At 47.7% G+C, this 25695-nt stretch overlaps 1 protein-coding gene across 1 annotated transcript in view; it reads left to right on the forward strand.

The window, feature by feature from the left end:
• Nup210l (nucleoporin 210 like) overlaps positions 1–25695 on the forward strand; it is a 100700-nt gene that overhangs the window by 61799 nt on the left and 13206 nt on the right. The window contains exons 21-32 of the mRNA XM_041655148.1: positions 329–457; positions 1582–1709; positions 3073–3205; positions 8377–8439; positions 9427–9606; positions 10089–10169; positions 11384–11515; positions 14550–14708; positions 18692–18783; positions 20749–20923; positions 22188–22363; positions 23808–24025. Of these exons, the coding sequence (XP_041511082.1) occupies positions 329–457; positions 1582–1709; positions 3073–3205; positions 8377–8439; positions 9427–9606; positions 10089–10169; positions 11384–11515; positions 14550–14708; positions 18692–18783; positions 20749–20923; positions 22188–22363; positions 23808–24025 (1666 nt within the window). The remainder of the gene's footprint in view (positions 1–328; positions 458–1581; positions 1710–3072; positions 3206–8376; positions 8440–9426; positions 9607–10088; positions 10170–11383; positions 11516–14549; positions 14709–18691; positions 18784–20748; positions 20924–22187; positions 22364–23807; positions 24026–25695) is intronic.

Below are 25695 nucleotides of genomic sequence, written 5' to 3' on the forward strand. Positions count from 1 at the left end.
CACAGGGTGACCACGGCCGCTGACACTAGGTGTGGACACAGGGTGACCACGGCCGCTGACAGCAGACACAGGGTGACCACGGCCGCTGACAGCAGACACAGGGTGACCACGGCTGCTGATGCACAGTAAGTAGCTTTGATACAAAGACAGAAGCCAAGTGTCATCCATTTTCACCGCCACCTCCACCTGCAGTCATAGCCCATACATATGTGTTTTCTTCATGAAAGCTTTCCCTGCTGGTGACTAAGGAGCCCAGGGTGTGTGTTAGAGTCTGCTAATACAGGTCTGTGGTTCTACCTCGCACTAAACACCATCTACTTCCTTCTAGGTGGTTCCAGTCCATCCTGGATTTCTAACATTGGAAGTGTATGACCTGTGCTTGGCTTTCTTGGGTCCAGCAACTGCCCGGCTCAGGGTGTCAGACATACAGGAGGTGGAGCTGGATCTGATCGACAAGGTGAGCGCTGTTTCGTGTCAGGAGTGGCGCAGGACTGATTCACTCCCCCAGCACATTTACGAGTATCTCCTCCACTCAGCTCCTGCAGGCCTTAGACTAATGCAACGCCTTTAATCCAGCACAGAGAAGGAGGATCTCTGTGAGTTTGAAGCCAGCCTGGTCTAAGGAGTAAGTTCCAGGACAGTCAGGACTACACAGAGTAACCCTGTCTCCAAAAACAAAACAAAACAAAAATGTGCACCATCAGACTAGAGAGATGGCTCAGTGGTTAAGAGCACTGGCTGCTCTTCCAGAGGTCCTGAGTTCAATTCCCAGCAACCACATGGTGGCTCACAACCATCTGTAATGAGATCTGGCGCCCTCTTCTGGCCAGCAGCATACATGCAGGCAGAACACTGTATACATAATAAATAAATAAATAAATAAATAAATAAATAAATAAATCTTAAAAAAAACAGTATGTGCCATCACCACTTGGCTGACTTAATTTTTTTTTATTTTATTTTATTTTTTTGGATTTTCGAGACAGGGTTTCTCCATAGCTTTTTGGTTCCTGTTCTGGAACTAGCTCTTGTAGACCAGGCTGGCCTCGAACTCACAGAGATCCACCTGCGTCTGCCTCCGGAGTGCTGGGATTAAAGGTGTGCGCCACCACCGCCCAGCACCCAGGAGGCAGAATCAGGCAGATCTCTGTGAGTGTGAAGCCGAACTGTTCTACCTCATGAGCTTCAGGCCAGCCTGCACCACATAGTGGGGAGGGGAGAAGAGGAGAGGCTGGGGTGGAGAGAGCCGAGTAGATGGCTCCCTGGGTGAGAGTGCCTACTGCCAAGTCTGAGAACCTGACTCCCCTAGGACCCACGTGGTGGGAGAAGAGGGCTAACTCCTGCAAGTCATGTTCTGACCTCCCTGGCACTCTGTGGTATATACAAGTGTGCACACAAAAATAAACATATAAAGAAAGGAATGAATGGGGAGGGCTACAAATATCTCACACAGTTTCAAGATCATTGCTCAGAGGCCTACCAGGAGCATCTGGATGCACAGAAATGTCTGTCCCCTCAGAAATGTCCCCATCCTTACTCAGTGGAGTGCATATGCTACATGCTACCTTTTTCAACTGCTAGGTTGAGATCGGCAAAACCGTATTAGTGGTTGTGAGGGTTCTTGGCTCTTCCAAACACCCTTTTCGGAACAAGTACTTCAGAAACATGGATGTCAGACTTCAACTGGCGTCTGCCATTGTCACCCTGAGGTAAGTTCTGCTCAGTACTGACAATCTCCCTCCTGGTGGCCTGGTCAGCTTCCCTTACCAAAAGGGTTCCCTCCTGTCCTTTTGGTAGTTTACTCAGTCCATGCTCTTTCCCACAGTCTGTGTCTGTATTCATTCAAACTGGGTGCTGTGGTGTGTACCTGTAAGCCCAGCGTTCCAGAGGCTGAGACACAAAGACCACAGGTTCGAGGCCAGCCTATGCTCCATAGGACTCTCTCAAAAAAATGAAAGTAGGGGCTGGGGAGATGGCTCAGTGGTTAAGAGTTTGATACCCAGCCCCTACATGGTGTCTCACGACCAACATAACTCCAGTTCCAGGGGCTCCGATGCCCTCTTCTGGCCTCCATGGGCACCAGACACACAAGGGGTGCACAGACATGGGCACAAACTCATATAAACTAAAATTATAAAATTAAATATTAAAATTTAAAAAGTCAAGAGCCCTAACTGTCTTGTTTGAACACTAAATAGGTTTGTTTGTTTTTTTTTTTTTTTATGAAACTCTCTTGGGATGTTATCTTTTGGGAGTGCTTCTGCCTGGAAGACCTTCGAAACTGTGTTGGCCAACGAACACTCTTGGTATTCTTTGAAAACGAAGAGATACAAGGATTTCCTGGGCACAGTAGCTTACTTCTGTCATCCCAGCACTTGGGAGACAGGATTGGGAGTTCAAGGCCAGCCTAGGTTATATGAGATTCTGTCTTAAAATACAAAGAAAAAGTGCTACAGATTTAGTATTCTCAGTTCTGCCCCTCTGTTTTCATTGCACTCACTCCTTGTCAGCCTTAAAAAAGGCTTTGCTCCCCTGGCACAGCCATCATTGCGGAAGGTTAGGCTTGACTTTGGAGATGCATTTTCCGGAAGGTCCCTCTAGCCAGAATTAGAATGTATTGAGCATCTTAGAAAGAAGAATTACTGGTCTTTCTCAAAACCAGATCTTAGTAGGACTTAGTGGTGCATGACTTAAACCCAGCATTGGAAAAGCAGAGGCAGGAAGATCTCTGTGAATTCAAAGCCAGTCCGCCCTATGTAGAGTTCCAGGACAGCCAGGACTATAGAGAGAGACCCTGTTTTGGAAAACAAAATAAACCGCTGGGCAGTGGTGGCACACGCCTTTAATCCCAGCACTCAGGAGGCAGAGGCAGGCGGATCTCTGTGAGTTTGAGGTCAGCCTGGTCTACAGAGCAAGTTCCAGAACAGTCTCCAAAGCCACAGAACTCCGAAGCCTGTCTCAAAAAACAAAACAAAAAAGAAAAGAAAAAGAAAGGAAAGGGAAACAAAATAAACCAAGCCAAACCACTACCAAAGCCACCTGGTCTTCCTCCCCCCACACTGCCCTTTGCAGGCTAATGGAGGATCAGGATGAGTACTCTGAGAACTACGTGCTCCGGGCCGTCACCGTTGGGCAAACCACACTTGTGGCCACTGCCACAGACAGGATGGGAAGAAAGTTCACATCCACACCGCGGCACATCGAGGTGAGTAGACGCTGCCGTCTGTGCAGGTCCTCACTTAGCGTCGTCTGTTCCTTCTGTTTACACATGGCAGGCTTTCTTGAGATTTTTCTGTTTACAATTAACTGTCTCCTTTCCCCCAGGATTAAATAAATATATGGGATCCAGTTCTTGTAGAAAATTTAGAAAGCACAAAAAAATGATAAAGATTTAGAAATGTCAGGATAAAGTGGGCACACCACACACACACACACACACACACACATATATATGTATTCATGGGCGGGTGAGAGGGCTGGTACAGTGCTTGCTAGCAAAGCCCCATTGTCCCGTGAGCTCGATCCATGAACACATGGTGGAAGCAGAATCTGACGCCTGAAAGCTGTCCCCTGGCTTTCACACACATGACATGCACACACACTAATAAAAATAAATTAATAATCCCGGTGTGGTAGCACACACCTTTAGTCCTAGCCCTGGGGAGGCAGAAGCAGGTGGTTCACCACGAGTTTCAGGCTGGACTACATAGCAGGTTCCAAGACAGCGAAAGAATCGTAGTGAGACCTTGTCTCAAAAATCACTAAAAATAATTTATCAATAAATAGAATAAGAAATCTGTGCCAGGCAGTGGTGGCGCACGCCTTTAATCCCAGCACTCAGGAGGCAGAGGAAGGCGGATCTCTATGAGTTTGAGACCAGCCTGGTCTACAAGAGCTAGTTCCAGGAACCTGTCTCGGACTCTACCATTATCAAGCTTTTCTTTATGGTAGTGCTTCTTGTAACATCAGAACTCAATAGGCGGAGACAGGAGAACTGTAGCAAGTTTGAGACCAGCCTGGTCTATCTAGAGAGTTTAGGACCCACGCCCCTCCAGAGCGTCACAATTAGACCCTGCTTTAATAAGCAAACATACAAAAGTATATTTTCTGGGGCTAGAGAAATGGCTCAGTGGTTAAGCCATATCACACAACCATCTGTAATGAGATCTGGTGCCCTCTCCACCCTGCAGGCGTACATACAGAAAGAGTACCATATACATAAAATAAATTTTTAAAAAAAATTTTAAAAGTAGCTGGGTAGTGGTAGAGCACGCCTTTAATCCCAGCACTTGGGAGTCAGAGGCAGGCGGATCTCTGTGAGTTCGAGGCCAGCCTGGTCTACAAAGCAAGTTCTACAATAGTCAGTACTGTTACACAGAGAAACCCTATCTCAAAAGTTCAAAAATAAATAAATAAATCAAAATTAAAATAGTAGGGTTTCTTCCCTTTTTAATTCTATTCACTTCCTCTCAACTTTTTTTTTCTTTTTTAAAAATTTTGTGTGTGTAAGTGTTTTGCCTGTATGTCTGTGTGTCTGTGTACCATGTAGAAAGCAGAGAAAGTAGGCCCGAGAGGGTGTCAGATCCTCAGGGACTAGTCACACACAGTTGTGAGCCACCACGTGAGAGCTGGGAATCAAAGCCAGGTCCTCTAGAAGAACAGCCAATGCTCTTTTTTCTTAATTTATTTCCTCTTATATAATACACCCCGACTGCAGTTCCCCACACACCTGCCAGGCCCCACCCACCCAGATCCACTCTTTTTCTGTTCCCTTCAGAAAAGAGCAGGCCTCCCAGGGATGTCAGCTTCACATGACAGCAAGATACAATAAAACTAGGCACAGACTTGCATATCAAGGCTGGACAAGGCAGCCCAGTAAGAGGAAAAGGGTCTCGAGAGTAGGCAGGAGAGTTAGAGACACCTCCACACTCCCACTGTTAGGAGTCTCAGAAAAGATCAAGCTAAACAACCAGAACATACATGCAGAGGACCTCGCACAGACCCTCATAGGAGTCCCGCCCTGTTTATTCTCCTGGTGTCATTTATCCTCTGGCTCCTACAGTTCTTCTTTCCCCTGCCTGTGGAGTTCCCCAAACTCCATGAGGAGGGCACCTAATGGAGATCTCCAGGTTGGGCTCTCTCTGCATAGAGTTTAGCTGTGGGTCTCTGTATCTGCTCCCATCCACTGCCAGAGGAAGCCTCTCTGATGACAACTGTAGCCAGTGCTCTTAACCTGTCTCCCCAGTTTCTCCCTCCCGTCTATCTCCTGGCATCAAACTCCTAAGCTCAGTGATTCTCCTGCCTTGGGCTTCAGAGTACACAGATGTAAGTGTGTAGCAGCATTCCCAGCTCCTGAGTACACAGTGTAAGTGTGTAACAGCATTCCCAGCTCCTCCTGAGTACACAGGTGTAAGTGTGTAACAGCATTCCCAGCTCCTGAGTACACAGATGTAAGTGTGTAGCAGCATTCCCAGCTCCTGAGTACACAGTGTAAGTGTGTAACAGCATTCCCAGCTCCCCTGAGTACACAGTGTAAGTGTGTAACAGCATTCCCAGCTCCTGAGTACACAGCGTAAGTGTGTAACAGCATTCCCAGCTCCCCCTGAGTACACAGTGTAAGTGTGTAACAGCATTCCCAGCTCCTCCTGAGTACACAGTGTAAGTGTGTAACAGCATTCCCAGCTCCCCTGAGTACACAGTGTAAGTGTGTAACAGCATTCCCAGCTCCTGAGTACACAGATGTAAGTGTGTAGCAGCATTCCCAGCTCCTCCTGAGTACACAGTGTAAGTGTGTAACAGCATTCCCAGCTCCTCCTGAGTACACAGTGTAAGTGTGTAACAGCATTCCCAGCTCCTGAGTACACAGATGTAAGTGTGTAGCAGCATTCCCAGCTCCTCCTGAGTACACAGTGTAAGTGTGTAACAGCATTCCCAGCTCCTCCTGAGTACACAGGTGTAAGTGTGTAGCAGCATTCCCAACTCCTCCTGAGTACACAGTGTAAGTGTGTAACAGCATTCCCAGCTCCTCCTGAGTACACAGGTGTAAGTGTGTAACAGCATTCCCAGCTCCTGAGTACACAGTGTAAGTGTGTAACAGCATTCCCAGCTCCTCCTGAGTACACAGTGTAAGTGTGTAACAGCATTCCCAGCTCCTCCTGAGTACACAGGTGTAAGTGTGTAACAGCATTCCCAGCTCCTGAGTACACAGGTGTAAGTGTGTAACAGCATTCCCAGCTCCCCCTGAGTACACAGTGTAAGTGTGTAACAGCATTCCCAGCTCCTCCTGAGTACACAGTGTAAGTGTGTAACAGCATTCCCAGCTCCTGAGTACACAGTGTAAGTGTGTAACAGCATTCCCAGCTCCTCCTGAGTACACAGGTGTAAGTGTGTAACAGCATTCCCAGCTCCTGAGTACACAGTGTAAGTGTGTAACAGCATTCCCAGCTCCTCCTGAGTACACAGTGTAAGTGTGTAGCAGCATTCCCAGCTGCTCCCAGATGGGTATTTTGTTTGTTATGACAGGGTCTCACTCTGTAGCCCAGACTGGCCTGGAACTCACTATGTAGACTAAACTGGCCTTGAATCCAGAGATATCTACCTACTTCTGCCTTCCAAGTCTTGGTATTAAAGACATGCATCACCTTGCCTGGCCTCTTTGACTATTTTAACATAAATAAGTAATACTACCTTGTTTGTTTTTGATATAGTGTCTCATGTACTCCATGCTGGCTTTGAACTCATTATCCTGGGGGCTGAGACTACAGGCATCTGCTACCCAAGTCCCATTTCATGTGGAAGTTGAGCCTGAGCCCAGGACTCTGTACTAGTGTTGTGGCAAGCACTCTACCATCTGAGCTACAGCCCATCCCTATCCAGGCTCTTCATCTTGGTCTGTTTTATTTTAGATTTATTTATTATGGATACAGCATCTGCCTGAATGTATTCCTGAGGCGAGAAGATGGCACCAGATCTCTTTACAGATGGTTGTGAGCCACCATGTGGTTGCTGGGAATTGAACTCAGGACCTCTGGAAGAGCAGTCAGTGCTCTTAACCACTGAGCCATCTCTTCAGCCCCCTCATCTTAGTCTTATATTAAAAGTTATATCTCAGGGCTGAGAAGAAGGCTGGGTCAGTAAAATGATTACAGCACAAGCATGGGGACAAAAGCAGGAGGAGTGGTGCAGGTTCAAAGCCAGCCTGGTCTGCATATGCTGGCCAACCAGAACTGCATTGTGACATCATCTGCGAAAAACAAGAGAAGTCAGACAGTGGTGGTGCACACCTTTAGTCCCAGCACTCGGGAGGCAGAGGCAGGCAGATCTCTGAGTTTGAGGCCAGCCTGGGCTACAGAGGGAGCTCCAGGACAGCCTGGGCTACACAGAGAAACCCTGTCTCAAAAAAGAAAAGAAAAGAAAAAGACAAAAAAAAAACCAGCAACAACAACTACAAAAAAACATGAATAGATAATCAAAAGATAGGGGCTAAAGTTGGCTAAACGGTGGAAAGTTCTTGTGTAGCATCTCTAAGACCCTAGGTTCTATATACCCAGCATGGAAAAGAGTAAGAAGATGGTTTGCAAACATACCTTTACATTTTTTTTAATGATTTTTGGGGTTTTTTTTTCCTTTTTATTTTTTGGGGATCTGGGGGGAGGTTGTTTATTTTATTTTATTTTTCTAAGATAGGGTTATTCTATGTAGCTTTAGACCCTGTCCTGGAACTAGTTCTTGTAGACCAGGCTGGCCTCTAACTCAGAGAGATCCACCTGCCTCTGCCTTCCCAAGTGCTGGAATTAAAGGCATGCGCCACCACTGCCCAGCCTAATTTATTTATTTTTATTTCATGAACATTTGTTGTGTTTTGCCTGCAGATATGTCTTTGTAAGAGTGTTGGTCATCTGGAGCTACAGACAGTTGTGAGCTGCCGTGTAGATGCTAGGAATTGAACCCGGGTCCTCTGGAAGGGCAGCCAGTGCTCTTAACTGCTGAGCCATCTCTTCGGGTCCCTTATCTTTACATTTTTGACACTCAGTGGCATATGCCCGAGAATGAGATATTTTGTTTTCTATAGTCTATGTTCAAAGAAGAAATTAAAATATAATCTTAACTGTTTTTTACATTTATTTTATTTATTTTGTGTGTGGAGGGTACTAATGCCACAGCCAGGATGTGAGGTCAGTGGAATCAGCCAGGCTTGTCAGTCTTGGTGGCAAGCAGAGTAAGCTGCTTAAACGAGTTGAGTTGTTTACTAATGTAAGTGAGACCACAGTGCACATGTCTGTGTTTCTAGTTTGTGCACAGCAAGCAGTGTTCCTTAGGATACGGCCACAACAGCAGAGCTGACCGTGGCTACTGTCGCCTTTTGTTCCTCTCTAGGTATTTCCTCCATTCAGACTTGTTCCGGAGAAAATGACGCTGGTTACAACTAACATGATGCAGGTGACTCTCTTGGGGTTTTGCTGGGGGGTTGGGTGTTTTTTTTTTTTGTTTTTGGTTTGGTTTGGTTTTGGTTTTTTGAGACAGGGTTTTTCTGTAGCTTTGGAGTCTATCCTGGAACTAGCTCTTATAGACCAGGCTGGCCTTGATCTCACAGAGATCTGCCTGCCTCTGCCTACATTAAAGGTGTGTGCCACCACTGCCTGGCTTGGGTTTTGAGACAAGGCCTTACTATGTAGCCCACACTAGCTTCGAACTCCTGACAACCCTCCAGCCTCAGTCGTTCACGTCCTAGAATTACAGGCGTATGCCAGTAATATATGCCAATCTATATCAATGATTTAGATTATTTTTATTCAGATTTTTTTGTGTTTTTGTTTTTGCTTTTGTTTTTTTTTTTTGAGACAGCCCTGGCTGTCCTAAAACTATCTCTGTAGACCAGGCTGACCTCAGACTCACAGGGATCCACCTGCCTCTGCCTCCTGAGTGCTGGGATTAAAGGTGTGTGCCACCACCACTTAGCTGAGATTTAGTTATTTTGTGTGCCATGAGTGTTTTGTCTCTATGTATACCACATGCAATACTCAAGGATGCCAGAAGAGGGCATTAGATCCCCTGAACTGGACTTAAGCACTACCTGTGATGTGGGTACTGGGAATTGAATTTGGTCCTCTGGAAGGGCAGCCAGTTCTCTTAACCACTGAAACATTCTTCAGACCCCAATATAGATACTTTTAAAGCATAACATGATTTGTTGTTTCTGTTTTCCATGCATACACATCTCCTGTACACCCAGGGCAGCTGGGCTGATGAAGAAGAAAGTCAGGTCTCTGATCCACGATACACGTGGTATTCTTGGGAGTCCCGTGGGCCATTTGTAGCACACAGTTCTTGTACACACATTTGAACTGATGTGGTGTATGCTGTCCAGGAGATGGAGAAGAGATGTGATTGCCACACTGCAGGCGCTCACTGGTGTTTGAATTGCAGATAATGTCTGAAGGCGGCCCTCAGCCGCAGTCCATCATCCACTTCTCCGTCAGCAACCAGACGGTAGCTGCTGTTACCAGGCGGGGACAAGTCACGGGGAAAGTGGTTGGCACAGCCGTCGTGCACGGCACCATCCAGACAGTGAATGAAGACACTGGCAAAGTCATCGTGTTTTCCCAGGTATTTCTTGCTATGCTGTGCTCTGCTCTTATTGGGGTAATGGGCACAGGTGACGAGGAGGATGCCAGCAGACCAGGAATGTCCCTCCAGCTCCCCTCATCTGGCAGAGAACCCACAGAGCTCTTGGCATTGTTGTAATGTGTGGTCCTGAGCCCTTCAGAACTTTTTTTTTTTTTTTGGTTTTTCGAGACAGGGTTTCTCTGTGGTTTTGGAGCCTGTCCTGGAACTAGTTCTTGTAGACCAGGCTGGTCTCGAACTCACAGAGATCCGCCTGCCTCTGCCTCCCGAGTGCTGGGATTAAAGGCGTGCGCCACCACCGCCCGGCCCTTCAGAACTTTTTTAAAGAACAAAATCAAACATATGTGGTTGGGCTTTTCGTTGCCGTTGAACATCAGGAACAGTATGTCTAACGAGCTAGCTGTAAGTGTCTCTGTCGGCGCGGAAACTCCCTTAGCTAAGCTCGCTCTGCACTTGTTGCGCAGGATGAAGTCCAGATTGAAGTTGTCCAGCTACGGGCTGTGAGGATCCTGGCAGCCGCAACCCGACTCGTCACAGCCACTGAGGTCAGTTGTACAGAGCATGTGGGTTCTCCTTCCTTTCTCTCTCCCTCCCCAAATCTGGTTTTATTTTTTTTTCTAGGATTTATTTATTATTGCCAGGCATGGTAGCTCACATCTTTTATCCCAGCACTCAGGAGGCAGAGGCAGAGGCAGGCAGATCTCTGTGAGTTCAAGACCAGCCTGGTCTACAGAGCAAGTTCAAGGACAGCCAGGGCAACACAGAGAAACCCTGTCCCATGGGTGTAGCGCCTGCACTATGGGGCGGTAAGCAAGCCGGGAACTAGGCTGGAGACTTAAACACACACACACAGACTTGGGGCCACGGGTCATCCTTGAAACAAGAATGCCAACTTTATTGTACTCCAGCGCCCCAGCTCTTGGGATTTCCAGTTGTAAAACCCACCAGAATTCACTCCCCTGCCATCAGGAACTCATGAGGGTCTCATGCTCAGAGCAGCTGCAGGCGCAGGAAAACAAGTTGTTTTGCTCAGTTCACTCCAGCAGGCACAGAGTCTGAGGCAGGCAGAGAAAGTCAAGGGTTCAGGGGTCTGCAGTCCCCAACATATGGATGTTTTCCTGCATGCGTGTCTGAATAGCACATGCATGCCTGATGCCCATGGAGGCCAGAAGAAGGCATTGGATCCCCTGAACCTGGAGTTATAGACAGTTGTAAGCAACCATGTGGGTGCTGGGAATGGAACCTGGGTCCTTTTGAAGAGAACCCAGTGCTCTTAATGGCTCTTAGCTCCTATGTATGTTGTTTTCCTGATACAGAGTCTTGCTATGTAGCCTGGGCTTGCCTGAAACCAAAGAAAATCCTGTGCCTCAGCCTCCAAAATTCTGAGATTCTGGGTGTGTGCCGCCATGGCCAGCTCTGAGATTCTGGGCATGTATGTGCCGCCATGGCCAGCTCTGAGATTCCGGGTGTGTACCGCCATGCCCAGCTCTGAGATTCCAGGTGTGTGCCGCCATGGCCAGCTCTGAGATTCTGGGCATGTATGTGCCGCCATGGCCAGCTCTGAGATTCCGGGTGTGTGCCGCCATGCCCAGCTCTGAGATTCCAGGTGTGTGCCGCCATGGCCAGCTCTGAGATTCCAGGCACATATGTGCCGCCATGGCCAGCTCTGGGGCTGGTATAAGAGCCATGTTCTGGGCTCACTGCTCTGATAATGCTGGGTAAGCAGGGTATAAAGCACAATCTCACACTTGGTTTTCAGATGCCAGTGTACGTCATGGGAGTGACTAGTACCCAGACTCCTTTCTCCTTCAGCAATGCCAGCCCCATGCTCACTTTCCATTGGTCCATGAGTAAGCGGGATGTGCTGGATCTGATACCCAGGCATTCAGAGGTATGGACTTATCTATTTATATTGCCGTGGGAGTTTTAAGATTTATGTTTAATTATTAGTTAAGGGAGTATACATGTGTGCAGGTGTCCTTGAGGCAAGAAGTATCGGATCCATCACAGGCACTTGTGAGCCAAGGTTCCTGCAGGAGCAAATGCATCTCTCTGGCCCTTCACCTGAACCCCCACAAGTGTTTTAGACAGGATTCCATTATTTAGTACTGGCTGTCCTGGAACTTACTATGTAGACCAGGTTGGCCTCAAACTTGCAGTGATCCCCCTGCCTCTCTCCCATCATGTCTGGCCTGCCTTAGGAACCTTCTTGTTGTCTAAGGTTTTCATGACTTGTTCATTCTTCCATTACTTGGACTAAATTGACATAATTTTATTTATGCAAAGTTTATCATTTATTTATTTATTTATTTATTTATTTTTGGTTTTTCGAGACAGGGTTTCTCTGTGGCTTTGGAGCCTGTCCTGGAACTAGCTCTGTAGACCAGGCTGGTCTCGAACTCACAGAGATCCGCCTGCCTCTGCCTCCCAAGTGCTGGGATTAAAGGCGTGTGCCACCACCGCCCGGCCGCAAAAGTTTATCATTTAGCCAGACAGTGGTGGCGCACGCCTTTAATCCCAGCACTCAGGAGGCAGAGGCAGGCCGATCTCTGTGAGTTCGAGACCAGCCTGGTCTACAGAGCGAGTTCCAGGACAGCCAGGACTACACAGTGAAACTCTGTCTTAAAAAAACAAAAAAATATATATATAATTTAAAAGTAGAAGCAGGAAAATATAATTTATTTATACTTCAAATGAAAGACAAAAATCAGGAGAAAATAATAAAAGTGGCACAAGTGTCCTGTGTCCTGGATTTATTTTTGCCCAGGAATTTATAATTCAGTCTGGAATGACAGAAATCTCAGTTTTTCTTTTTTTTTTTTAAATATTTATTTATTATGCATACAGTATTCTGTCTGTGTGTACGTCTGCAGGCCAGAAGAGGGCACCAGACCTCATTACAGATGGTTGTGAGCCACCATGTGGTTGCTAGGAATTGAACTCAGGACCTCTGGAAGAGCAGACACTGCTCTTAACCACTGAGCCATCTCTCCAGCCCCTCAGTTTTTCTTGATTTGTTTTGTTTTGTTTGCAGGGTTTCTCTATGTGGCCCTGACTGTCCTGGAACTAGCTCTGTAGACCAGGCTGGTCTCGAACTCACAGAGATCCGCCTGCCTCTCAAGTGCTGGGATTAAAGGTGTGTGCCACCTCCACCTGGCTCTTTTCTAGATTTGTACATTCACATCGGAGATTCTGCATTTTCAGAGTCTTTTTTGTTTGCTGAGGGCATTTCATGGCATCTCAAGAACATTAATACTTTGATACCATCCATAGTGCAAGCATGAGGCCCTGCTTTGGAATCCCAGGAGCCATGTAAAAAGTCCCAGTGTTGGGGCCTCTGGCCAGCTAGCCAAGTCCAGCTGATGACCTCCGGCCTCAGTCTCAATCGAGGAAGGTGTCCAGCATGGACTTCTGGTTTGCACACAAGGTAGACAGGGAGGAACAGCTGCGTAAGTTATCCTGTGACCACACGTGTGTGCCCAATTTATGCGTATTTACAAACCACATTCACAGATACAGATTTTGAGCCTGGAACCCCTCGGTGGGGATGTCAGGTACCGTGGGTGTCATCCGGCTGCTATAGCCCACTGCTTGGCAGCTGGATCTGGGTTGAGTACCTTGCTTTAAGGGTGGCTAACCAAACTGCCCCTCCATGGTTGCCTCTGGTCTCTGATGGATCTGGATGGACATAGAGAAATTGAACAATACTACTTAAGACTATGTCTCTAACCAGCAGAATTCGCTCAGCAGTTAAAAGCACTCACTGTTCTTCCAGAGGACCTGGGTTTGATTCCCAACACCCACTTGGCTGCTCATAACTACCTGTAAATCCTGCTCGAGGGGATCCGAGGCCCTCTACTGGCCTCAGGGGGTACTACATGCAAATGATGTACAGACATACATCAGGCAAAACATTAATGTCTATAAAATTAATATTTTTCTTTGTTTATCTCTGTTGTTTTTAAAAATTTATTTATGTATTTTATATATATAGTGTATGTATGCCTGCATGCGAGAAGACGGCACCAGATTTTATTATAGATGGTTGTGAGCCATCATGTGGTCTGGAATTGAATGCAGGACTTCTGGATAAGCAGTCAGGGCTCTTAACCTCTGAGCCATTTCTCCAGCTCTCTGTTGTTGTTATTGACACAGGGTTTCTCTGTGTAATAGTCCTGGATGTCCTGGAACTCCCTCTGTAGACCAGTTTGGCCTTGAACTCACAGAGATTCACCTGTCTCTGCCTTCAAAAGAGTTCTGGGATCAAAGGTGTGAACCACCACCTCCCAGCAATAAAAATAAATAATAAAAATAATAATAATAAGACTGTCTCGCCGGGCGGTGGTGGCGCACGCCTTTAATCCCAGCACTCAGGAGGCAGAGGCAGGCAGATCTCTGTGAGTTCGAGACCAGCCTGGTCTACAAGAGCTAGTTCCAGGACAGGCTCCAAAGCCACAGAGAAACCCTGTCTCGAAAAACCAAAAAAAAAAAAAAAAGACTGTCTCTAAGCTGGGCATAATAATGCACTCTTTGATCCCAGAACTCTTTGGGAGGCAGAGGCAGGCAGGTCTCTGAGTTCCAGTCTACTTGGTCTACACAAATTTCACACCTTCCAAGACTATACTGTGATACCTTGTCTCAAAATTAATAAGAAGAACAAGACTTGTAAGTTTTTGAAAATGGTTTTCATGCCCGTTCCATCAAACCGCTCACACTAAAACCCGAAAAAGACAGAAAAGGGACTGGAGAGATGGCTCAGTGGTTAAGAGCACTGGCTTCTCTTCCAGAGGACCCAGGTTCAGTTTCCAGCACCCCTCTGGCAGCTCACAACTGTCTGTACCTCAAGTTCCATGGGATCTGGCACCTTCACACCAATGGACATAAAGTTAAATCTGTTATTTTCAGCGCATCCCTTTACTGTCTAGGTGTCTCTGCAGCTTCCAGCAGAGAACAACTTTGCCATGGTTGTTCACACAAAAGCAGCTGGCAGAACAACGATCAAGGTCACGGTCCGCAGCGAGAGCGACTCCTTTGGGCAGTTTGAGGGGAGTGTGCTGGAACTGTCTGACGAGATCCAAATCCTGGTGAGCACCCACCTAAGTCCCGCGTCTGTCAGTCCAGAAGCTGCTGCTGGCAACAGCTCAGTCTGCAGCTCTAAGCGCGCCCGCCTTATCACACAGTGCAGAAGAAAACCCGAGTGGGGGCGCAGAAGGTGAAGTGCTCGCTGCCAAGCCTGGGGACCTGAATTTAGTTCCTAGAGCCTACCTGAAAGAGACAGAGATGGTGGTGCACGTCTCTAATCTAGGGCCCCGACAGGCCCTGGGCTGGCGCATACAGTGGCATGGCAGAGAGGAGAGACATACTACCGCAGTTCTGCCAACTTTAGAAAGCTCTCCTCTCTCTTAAACTTAAAAAAAACCTGTTGTCCTCTGACCACACAAATACAGTGGCACATACAAGCATGTGCCCACGTGTCTCACACACGCAGCATGTGCCCACGTGTCTCACACACACAAGCATGTGTCCACGTGTCTCGCACATGCATGTGTCCACGTGTCTCACACACGCAGCATGTGCCCACGTGTCTCACACACGCAGCATGTGCCCACGTGTCTCACACACACAAGCATGTGCCCACGTGTCTCGCACATGCATGTGTCCACGTGTCTCACACACACAAGCATGTGTCCACGTGTCTCACACACACAAGCATGTGCCCACGTGTCTCGCACATGCATGTGTCCACGTGTCTCACACACACAAGCATGTGCCCACGTGTCTCACACACGCAGCATGTGCCCACGTGTCTCACACACACAAGCATGTGCCCACGTGTCTCACACACGCAGCATGTGCCCACGTGTCTCACACACACAAGCATGTGCCCACGTGTCTCGCACATGCATGTGTCCACGTGTCTCGCACACACAAGCATGTGTCCACGTGTCTCGCACACGCAGCATGTGTCCACGTGTCTCACACACACACAAGCATGTGTCCACGTGTCTCACACACACAAGCATGTGTCCACGTGTCTCACACACGCAGCATGTGCCCACGTGTCTCACACACACAAGCATGTGTCCACGTGTCTCGCACATGCATGTGTCCACGTGTCTCACACACGCAGCATGTGCCCACGTGTCTCACACACGCAGCATGTGCCCACGTGTCTCACACACACAAGCATGTGCCCACGTGTCTCGCACATGCATGTGTCCACGTGTCTCACACACACAAGCATGTGTCCACGTGTCTCACACACACAAGCATGTGCCCACGTGTCTCGCACATGCATGTGTCCACGTGTCTCGCACACACAAGCATGTGCCCACGTGTCTCACACACGCAATCATGTGCCCACGTGTCTCACACACGCAGCATGTGCCCACGTGTCTCACACACACAAGCATGTGCCCACGTGTCTCACACACGCAGCATGTGCCCACGTGTCTCACACACGCAAGCATGTGTCCACGTGTCTCACACACGCAAGCATGTGTCCACGTGTCTCACACACGCAAGCATGTGTCCACGTGTCTCACACACGCAATCATGTGCCCACGTGTCTCACACACGCAATCATGTGCCCACGTGTCTCACACACGCAGCATGTGCCCACGTGTCTCACACACGCAAGCATGTGCCCACGTGTCTCACACACGCAGCATGTGCCCACGTGTCTCACACACGCAAGCATGTGCCCACGTGTCTCACACACGCAAGCATGTGTCCACGTGTCTCACACACGCAAGCATGTGTCCACGTGTCTCACACACGCAATCATGTGCCCACGTGTCTCGCACACACAAGCATGTGCCCACGTGTCTCACACACGCAGCATGTGCCCACGTGTCTCACACACACAAGCATGTGCCCACGTGTCTCGCACATGCATGTGTCCACGTGTCTCGCACACACAAGCATGTGTCCACGTGTCTCGCACACGCAGCATGTGTCCACGTGTCTCACACACACACAAGCATGTGTCCACGTGTCTCACACACACAAGCATGTGTCCACGTGTCTCACACACGCAGCATGTGCCCACGTGTCTCACACACACAAGCATGTGTCCACGTGTCTCGCACATGCATGTGTCCACGTGTCTCACACACGCAGCATGTGCCCACGTGTCTCACACACGCAGCATGTGCCCACGTGTCTCACACACACAAGCATGTGCCCACGTGTCTCGCACATGCATGTGTCCACGTGTCTCACACACACAAGCATGTGTCCACGTGTCTCACACACACAAGCATGTGCCCACGTGTCTCGCACATGCATGTGTCCACGTGTCTCGCACACACAAGCATGTGCCCACGTGTCTCACACACGCAATCATGTGCCCACGTGTCTCACACACGCAGCATGTGCCCACGTGTCTCACACACACAAGCATGTGCCCACGTGTCTCACACACGCAGCATGTGCCCACGTGTCTCACACACGCAAGCATGTGTCCACATGTCTCACACACGCAAGCATGTGTCCACGTGTCTCACACACGCAAGCATGTGTCCACGTGTCTCACACACGCAAGCATGTGTCCACGTGTCTCACACACGCAATCATGTGCCCACGTGTCTCACACACGCAATCATGTGCCCACGTGTCTCACACACGCAGCATGTGCCCACGTGTCTCACACACGCAAGCATGTGCCCACGTGTCTCACACACGCAGCATGTGCCCACGTGTCTCACACACGCAAGCATGTGCCCACGTGTCTCACACACGCAAGCATGTGTCCACGTGTCTCACACACGCAAGCATGTGTCCATGTGTCTCACACACGCATGTGTCCATGTGTCTCGTACACACACACAGTAAGCATAAACAACCCTAAGAAGGAAAAGTAGAAAAAAGTCCAATTAGTGGGTAAATAAGTAAAAGACAGTCTTCCCCTTTATTTTGTCCTTGGTTCCGTGACTCGGTATAGAGACAAGGAAAGGACCCTTAAGTAGGAAGCAGAGGAGCTGGATTGTAGTGTGGTGGTTTTGTTCTTTTAATCTTTGGCTTTTGGGGGGCCCACCACCCAGCTCCCAAATAAATCATACATGGAGGTTTATTCTTAGTTGTGAGTACCCGGCTTTAGCTTGCCTTGTTTCTTGCTATCTTTTCTTAATTTAAATTATCCCATCTATCTTTGGTCTCAGGACATTTATCTTTCTCTATTCCTGTATACTTTTTCTTTCCTCTTACTCTATGTATGGTTGTGTGGCTGATCGGCTGGGCGGCTGGCCCCTGAAGATCTTCCTCCTTCTCTCTTGTTCCTAGATCCTCAGATCCCCCCCATCCAGATTTCTCCTCTCTGCCTGCCAGTCCCGCCTACTCCTCTCTTCCTTCTCCTATTCTTTTCCCTTACCCTTGCTCCTGCCTCACTATTGGCCATTCAGCCCTTTATTAGACCCTTAGGTGTTTTAGGCTCAGTAACACCGCTTCACAGTTAAACAAATGCAGCATAAACAAAAGCCACACACTTAACACAATATCCCTAACACTGGATGGTGCCTCTCCTGACTTAGTATCAGAGTCTTTGCTCCCAGACCTCAGTTCAGTGAGCAGAGCTGAAACTGGGTCTCTAGTGACTTTAATCTACCACAGATACTGTAGCCAGTGAGGTTTGCCGCATGGCCAGTACTTCAGAAATAGAGCTGTGAAAATATACTTTAAATAATGTATTATTTTTAATAATATATAATGTATAATAATATCAATTTTAATAATATTTATTGGAGACAGGATCTCTCTATGTAGTCCTGGCTGTTCTGGAACTCCCTAAATAGATCAGGCTGGCCTCAGAGTCACAGACTCTGCCACGTGCCTCTACCCCGAGGGCTGGGGTTAAAGGTGGTGTCACGAGCCTGGGTGTAGATCGCATACTCTAAACTACCACATATGTAGCATGCACCTGACTTGTAGGGAGGGTGTGGAAGGCTGTTTAGACTACCGCATGTTCAGCGCACAGTCCCATTGCACTGTCCTGAAATCCATCCATATGGAAATAAATATTATGACCTGTCTTCTCCTGAAATGAGGGGAAGTCATTTTCTCCCTATAGGTGTTTGAAAAACTCCAACTCTTCTATGCGGACTGCCAACCTGAGCAGATTCTGATGCCTATGAATTCTCAGCTCAAGCTCCACACCAACAGGTAAGGAAGAAGAGTGGGTTCTGAAGTGAGGGAACCCCAGTAAGATGTCACACACGGGGGCAGGATGCTGAAGGGGGCAGCTCATCTGGACACACCTTGCAGGCCACTGGAATACAAACTACAAAACTGTCCTCTGACCTCCTCTGTCCGAACACTCAGTTTAAAGATGCTTAGGGCACAAGCCCGATGACCTGAGTTCAATCCCAGAACCAAGGGAAAAAGCAAGATGTGGGGCCATCTGGCTTGAAGTAGGACGTGCAGCAGCAAAAACAAGAGGCCCCATCTCAGCAAGGAGGCAAGTGCACACCTGCACACACACATTAATAATAATTTTAAAAATTCAAATCGCATATGGAAAGAGCTACCTGTAGTGATATTTCATTTGTATTTTAATTAATAAAGCTTACCTGAAGATCAGTGAGTAAAACAGCAGCCCTGGTCAGTCAGCCTTAGAGACCAGGCGGTGGTGACACATGCCATTTGTAGACAGAAGTTTCTGTCCCACCCAGTCCTGCAGCCATTCAGTCCCAAATGACTTACATTAATTTTAATTACATTAAAATTAATTTAATTTAAATAATTAATCATAGACTTACATTAATTTTAAACTGTTGGGCCTGTTAGCTCAGGCTTATTACTAACTAGCTCTTACAACTTAAATTCACCCATAATTCTTACTTATGTTGAGCCACATGACTTGGTACCTCTTCTCAGTAAGGCATCTCATCTTGCTTCCTCTGCGTCTGGCTGGTGACTGCCTCTCTGCCTTTCCTCTTCCCAGAATTCCCCTACTCTGGCTGCTCTGCCTGTACTCCCTGCCTGGCTGCTGGCCCATCAGTGTTTTTTTTATTAAGCCAGTACAAGTGACAAATCTTTACTGTACACAAGAGCACCATCCCACAGCAGCTACCGTTCACTCTCAAGTGATTTTTCTAATCTGAATAGTTTTTCAAAGATGAAATAATTCATACAACATAAAAATAACCAAAAGGCTCACTTATTATTGCATGTGTGTGTGTGTGTGTATGAGTGTGTGTATGTGTGTGTGAGTGAGTGTGTGTGTGTGTCTGTGTCCAGGCACACACTGTGGTAGCATGTGGAGGACAGAGTTCAACCTTCAGCAGTCAGTTCTCTTTCGCTGATGGGATCCTAGGATCAAACTCAAGGTGGGCTTTTGTGACAAATACTTTTACCCAATTTGCTATTTCAACTCTTTATGAGGGTGACTATGGCCTCCTGCTGTTCCTTTTTCTACCTCCTCAGTGCCAGGAGTACAGGTATGTGCAGCCATGCCTGACTTTCCACGTATGTGTTTGGGAGAGGGTTTCAACATTTTTTTTTTTGGTTTTTCAAGACAGGGTTTCTCCATGGCTTTGGAGAGTGTTCTGGAACTAGCTCTTGTAGACCAGACTGGTCTCGAACTCACAGAGATCTGCCTGCCTCTGCCTCCCGAGTGCTGGGATTAAAGGCGTGCACCACCACCGCCCGGCTGGGTCTCAACATCTTGGTCCCCCTCCCCAGCTCCCTAGGTGTACACCACCACACCTCATGTATTTTTGCTTTTTGACTATTGTGAATATTGATGCTGTCTGTAGACATTCATATATGAGTATTTGTTTGAATATCTGTTTTCAGTTATTTTGTTCAAAGAATTTTCTAATATACAACAGGGTTTGTTTTTAAGGAGAAAAGCATAGGCCTGGGGCTAGTGGTTGATGCCTGTTGTCCCAGCATGTGGGGAGGTAGAGACATGGGCTGGCTAACTGTCTGTCTGCTTGAAAGTTTTAGTGTTCTAAGACAGGGTTTCCATGTAGAGCCAAGCTAGGCTAGAGTTCACTCTGTGGACTAGGCTGGTTGCAAACTCAGAACAGTCCTCTTTGTCAGCCGCCAATGCCTTGTCAGTCTTCACCTGCTTCCGTGTGGTTGGACAGCCCAGAGTGCGCACTTGTTCTGTTTGTCTCCTAGAGAAGGCGCCGCCTTTGTGAGTTCCCGTGTTCTCAAGTGCTTCCCAAACTCCTCAGTCATTGAAGAAGAGGGCCAAGGGCTCCTGAGATCTGGGTCCATCGCGGGCACTGCAGTGTTAGAAGTCACTTCTATAGAACCTTTTGGAGTCAATCAAACAACCATAACTGGAGTCCAGGTGAGTCCAGGAGTAAAGCAGTCAAACAATGGGGTTGTGATATAGCTCAGGAGTGGAGCATTTGCCTAGCGTGCAAAAACTCTGGATCTGATCCCAGCCCCTCAAAAACCCTACAAGTAAAATAAATAAGTATAACTAAGTGGGTGGAGGGCCCTGGCGCTGAAAGGCAGTGTCCTCCTGAGAACTAGGTGCTTCTCTGGAAGACAAGGAAGCCTCTAAGAGCAGATTCCAACATCCTGAGAGCAGCTTCAGGGCAGCATAATGGAGGGATGGTACAGCCCTGAAGAGAGGGATCAGCCTTCCGTTAGTGTGGCAAGAGCACAGAACTGCTTCTACCAGAATCTACTTCTGAAGCTGGGTGTGGTAGTGCAGGACTTCAAAGTTCAAGGCCAGCAGGGGCTGTGGAGTGAGACTGTGTCTCAAAGAAGAAAATGTCTGACTTTGTATAGAACTAAACATTTTAGGGTGGAAAGAGGTTTCGGAATGCTTCTTGGCCTTCCGGCTAGATTAAATGTAGAAAAGGCCTCAGAGGCATGTTAATCTAACAGGAATCTTTTAGACATTAGATATATACTATATTCCAGCCCATATCTAGTTCTGCTGTGTGCACTCCTCTTCTTACTACTTTAAGAACTGTACAGGGTGCATGTAATTGAGAAGGAAGCTGAGACCCAGGACTACACAACGCTATGAAGTGACAAACTGGGGTCAGATTGTGTTTCTTACTGTAGTGTAGCCTTCACACCACAGGGAAAACGAGCCGTATTCCTGACAGTCGTGTAGTGATAGATCCCAAGTACTACCCTCTTCACCTGACAGTTTGGATAATGAAGTAGCCATTGCCTGTGCCATCGTAGCCTTCACCACAAGCGTGTCAAGTCCAAAGCTCTTTCCTGTAAAGGAATGGGGCACGGGTACAAGCCTGAATCAGATCCCTGTAACCCACAGAAGAGCTCGGTGCAGAGTGCAAGCTTGTGTAATCCACAAGAAATGGGAGGCAGAGACAGGAGAAAGTCTAGAAGCCCAAGGGCCGGCTGGCCTGACTCACACAGCAGTGAGGAGGCCTGGTCAAGATCAGAAGGCGGGGATCAACAGCAGACAGCCATGCTCTGCACACACACACACACACACACACACACACACACGCACGCATGCACGCACGCACGCACGCACAGCGGCTTGTGACCTTGACTACAGGTTGTAGGTACGACAGCAGCCCTTCTCCAGAGCTGCAGTCCCTGGAGCAGTGCTTTGTCTCCCGCAGGTGGCACCAGTGACGTACCTTCGAATGAGCAGCTACCCCAAGCTGTACACAGGCCAAGGAAGGACCCTATCAGCCTTTCCCTTGGGCATGTCTCTCACCTTTATCGTTGAGTTTTATAATAACATTGGAGAGAAATTCCACACCCACAATACTCGACTTTATATGGCTCTGAACAGGTATGGAGGTGAGGGGTGTTGGGCCACTTTGGAAGCCTTCAGTTAAGGGCGTATCTGACAGCAGTTTCGGCGGGCGTCTCTTCACTAGGAACTTGGAATCTGGTCTCTATTTTTTTACTCAAGATTAAAGCCTGAGCCATGTGCCCATGTGCTGTGTACATCCCTCTAAGAAGGAATGTAAAGAGGGAACCATCTCAGATGCAGAGACAGCCTGGGCTCCATCAGAGCAGAGAGTTCCAGGCTGGTGTGGGCTAGAGTAGACCCTGTTTTAAGGCAGAGGGGCTGAGGGATGACCAGGGACATAGCTAAGAGATAGAACACTCCTAACATATGCAAAGCCTTTGGTCTGATCCTCAGCAACACACACACACACACACACTCACATACACACTCCCTCTCTGTCTCTCCCTCTCTGTCTCTCCCTCCCTGTCTCTCTGTCTCTCTCTGTCTCTCTCTGTCTGTCTCTGTCTGTCTCTCTGTCTGTCTCTCTCTGTCTCTCTCTGTCTCTCTCTGTCTCTGTCTGTCTCTCTCTGTCTCTGTCTGTCTCTCTCTCTCTCTCTCTCTCTCTCTCACACACACACACACACACACACACACACACACACACACACAGCCAGACCAGTTAAAAAGTAGTATTGCCTGCTCTTCCAAAGGTCCTGAGTGCAATTCCCAGCAACCACATGGTGGCTCACAACCATCTGTAAAGAGATCTGGCGCCCTCCTCTGGCAAGTGGGCATACATGGAGGCAGAATATTGTATACATAATAAATAAATATTAAAAAAAAAAAGTAGTATTGTCAGCTGGGCTTGGTACCTGTAATCACAGTCCTTAGAAAACTGACCTAGGAGAATTGTCTTAAGATCAAGGAAGCTCCAGACCAGCCTGGACAACAAACTGAAACTCTCTCCACAAACAAAGTGGCTAGAGAGATGGCTCAGCAGTTCAGCGTGCTGACAGCACTTGCAGAAAGCTGAGGTCAGTTCCCAGCATCCACATTGAGAAAGCCCAGTTCTAAGAGATCCAACACCCTCTGGGGCCTCTGAGGGTATACACACACAAATAAAACAATTTTTTTTTTAAATCTCTGAGACAAGATTTCTCTGTAGCTTTGGAGCCTGTCCTAGAACTTGCTCCGTAAACCAGGCTGGACTCGAACTCACAGAGATCCACCTGCCTCTGCTGGGATTAAAGGCGTGTGCCACTACCGCCCGGCTCATTGTAGTATCTCTTTACAGAAATTGTTTGTCTGTCTGTTGCTCTGGCTAGCCTAGTACTCACTATATAGCCCAAACTGGCTTAGAACTTGGCATCATGGATGCTGGGCATGGAGTGAAACTTTTCACTGCAGCCAGGGCCTTGTGCATGCCGGCTAAACAACCCAGCACCGAGTTACATGCTTAGCTGTCCTTTTCAGACACTCCTGCCTTTTGTGTCTTCCTTAGAGATGACTTGCTGCTCATTGGACCAGGAAACAGAAACTATACATACATGGCCCAGGCTGTGAACAGAGGGGTGACGGTTGTGGGACTGTGGGACCAGCGGCATCCTGGCATGGCGGACTATATTCCTGTTGCTGTAGAACACGCCATTGAGCCAGACACCAACCTTACCTTTGTTGGCGATGTCATCTGCTTCAGCACTCACCTGGTCAATCAGCATGGTAGGTGTGCCTGTCCTTAACCACACAAAAGACACTTCTGTCACATGTGGTGGCGCACACTCTTTTTTTAAAAAAAATATTTATTTACTTATTATGTATACAATATTCTGTCTGTGTGTCTGCCTGCAGGCCAGAAGAGGGCACCAGACCCCATTACAGATGGTTGTGAGCCACCATGTGGTTGCCGGGAACTGAACTCAGAAAGAACAGGCAATGCTCTTAACTGCTGAGCCATTTCTCCAGCCAAGTGGCGCACACTCTTAATCCCAGCACTGGGGAGGCAGAGGAAGGCAGATCTCTGTGAGTTTGAGGGTAGCCTGATTTGTTGTTGTTGTTGTTTGTTTTTCAAGACAAGGTTTCTCTGTAGCTTTGGAGCCTGTCCTGGAACTAGCTCTTGTAGACCAGGCTGGCCTTGAACTCACAGAGATCCAACTGCCTCAGCCTCCCAAGTGTTGAGATTAAAGGTGTGCACCACCACCACCCAGCTAGTCTCATCCTATAACCAGTACCAGGTTAGCCAGGGCTACATAGTAAGACCCTTACCCCCACCCCCAAAAAAGTATTCTTTTATTTTATTTTATTTTGATTTTTTTTTTGGTTGATTGGTTTTGTTCTTGTTTTTTCAAGGCAGGGTTCCTCTGTATCTTTGGAGCTTGTCCTGGACCTTACTTTGTAGACCAGGCTGGCCTTGAACTCATAGAGATCTGCCTGCCTCTGCCTCCCAAGTGCTGAAATTAAAGGCATGCACCACCACTGCCTTGCTTATTTTTGATTTCTTATGGCATTTTATTTATTTGTGTGTGGGAACAAAGAACATGGATGAGTTAGTTCTCATCTTTTACCAGTTGGGCCCTAGGGATTGAATTTAGGGCATTAGACTTAGTAGCAGGACCCCTTACCTGCTAAGCCATCTTGATGGCCCCAAAGCGATTGTCATGTTAGCTGATAATTCTCAGCTGAATGACCATTTTTCTCAATAGCCAATTAGAAGTTGACTTGTAGCTCTTATCATCTGCCTACTGAATACAACCTTGTGTTCTATAATTAGATGATCTGGGGCACTGTCTCTCCATCCCAGCTTTTGAAGGAAGGTAACTAACTAACTGCTAGGTGAAGAGTAATAAAAGCTGGACCAGAGAGATGGTTCCGTGGTGAGCGCACTTCTTCTTGGGAGGCCCTGGGTTCGATGCCCACCGTGCACACGGTGGCTCTCAGCCATCTGTATACTCCTCTTCTGACTTCCACAGCAACAGGCACACATGGAGGGCACATGTGTGCATATAGGCAGAACATATAAAAATATTTAAAGTTTAAACTTATAAATGTAGATGAAATATAAGAAAGAACAAAATGCAATGAGGCTTTAGTTCTGGGACACAAGTATTAATACGCTGTTCTCTGAGGCAGCAGCCAAGGCCTAATCTAATGTCCAGTAGTTGACTGTGTCAGTGTGTGTGTGTATGTGTGTGGTGCATGTGCCCTGGCACACGTGTGAAGGTCAGAGCACAGCTTTATGGAATTGGTTCTCTCCTTCCACTGAGGATTCAGGGGATCAAAACCAGGCTTGCACGCAAGCCCTTGTACCATTCAAGCCCAGCCATTTTGCCAGTCCTAAACGATTCTGATCAAGAAAACATTTCTGTTAGAAAAAGTTCTATTAAATTCAATTA

The sequence above is a fragment of the Microtus oregoni genome, unplaced genomic scaffold (genome assembly GCF_018167655.1).
Source record: "Microtus oregoni isolate MIOR12 unplaced genomic scaffold, Mior012 000007F_ref0000211, whole genome shotgun sequence".
Lineage (NCBI taxonomy): Eukaryota > Metazoa > Chordata > Mammalia > Rodentia > Cricetidae > Microtus > Microtus oregoni.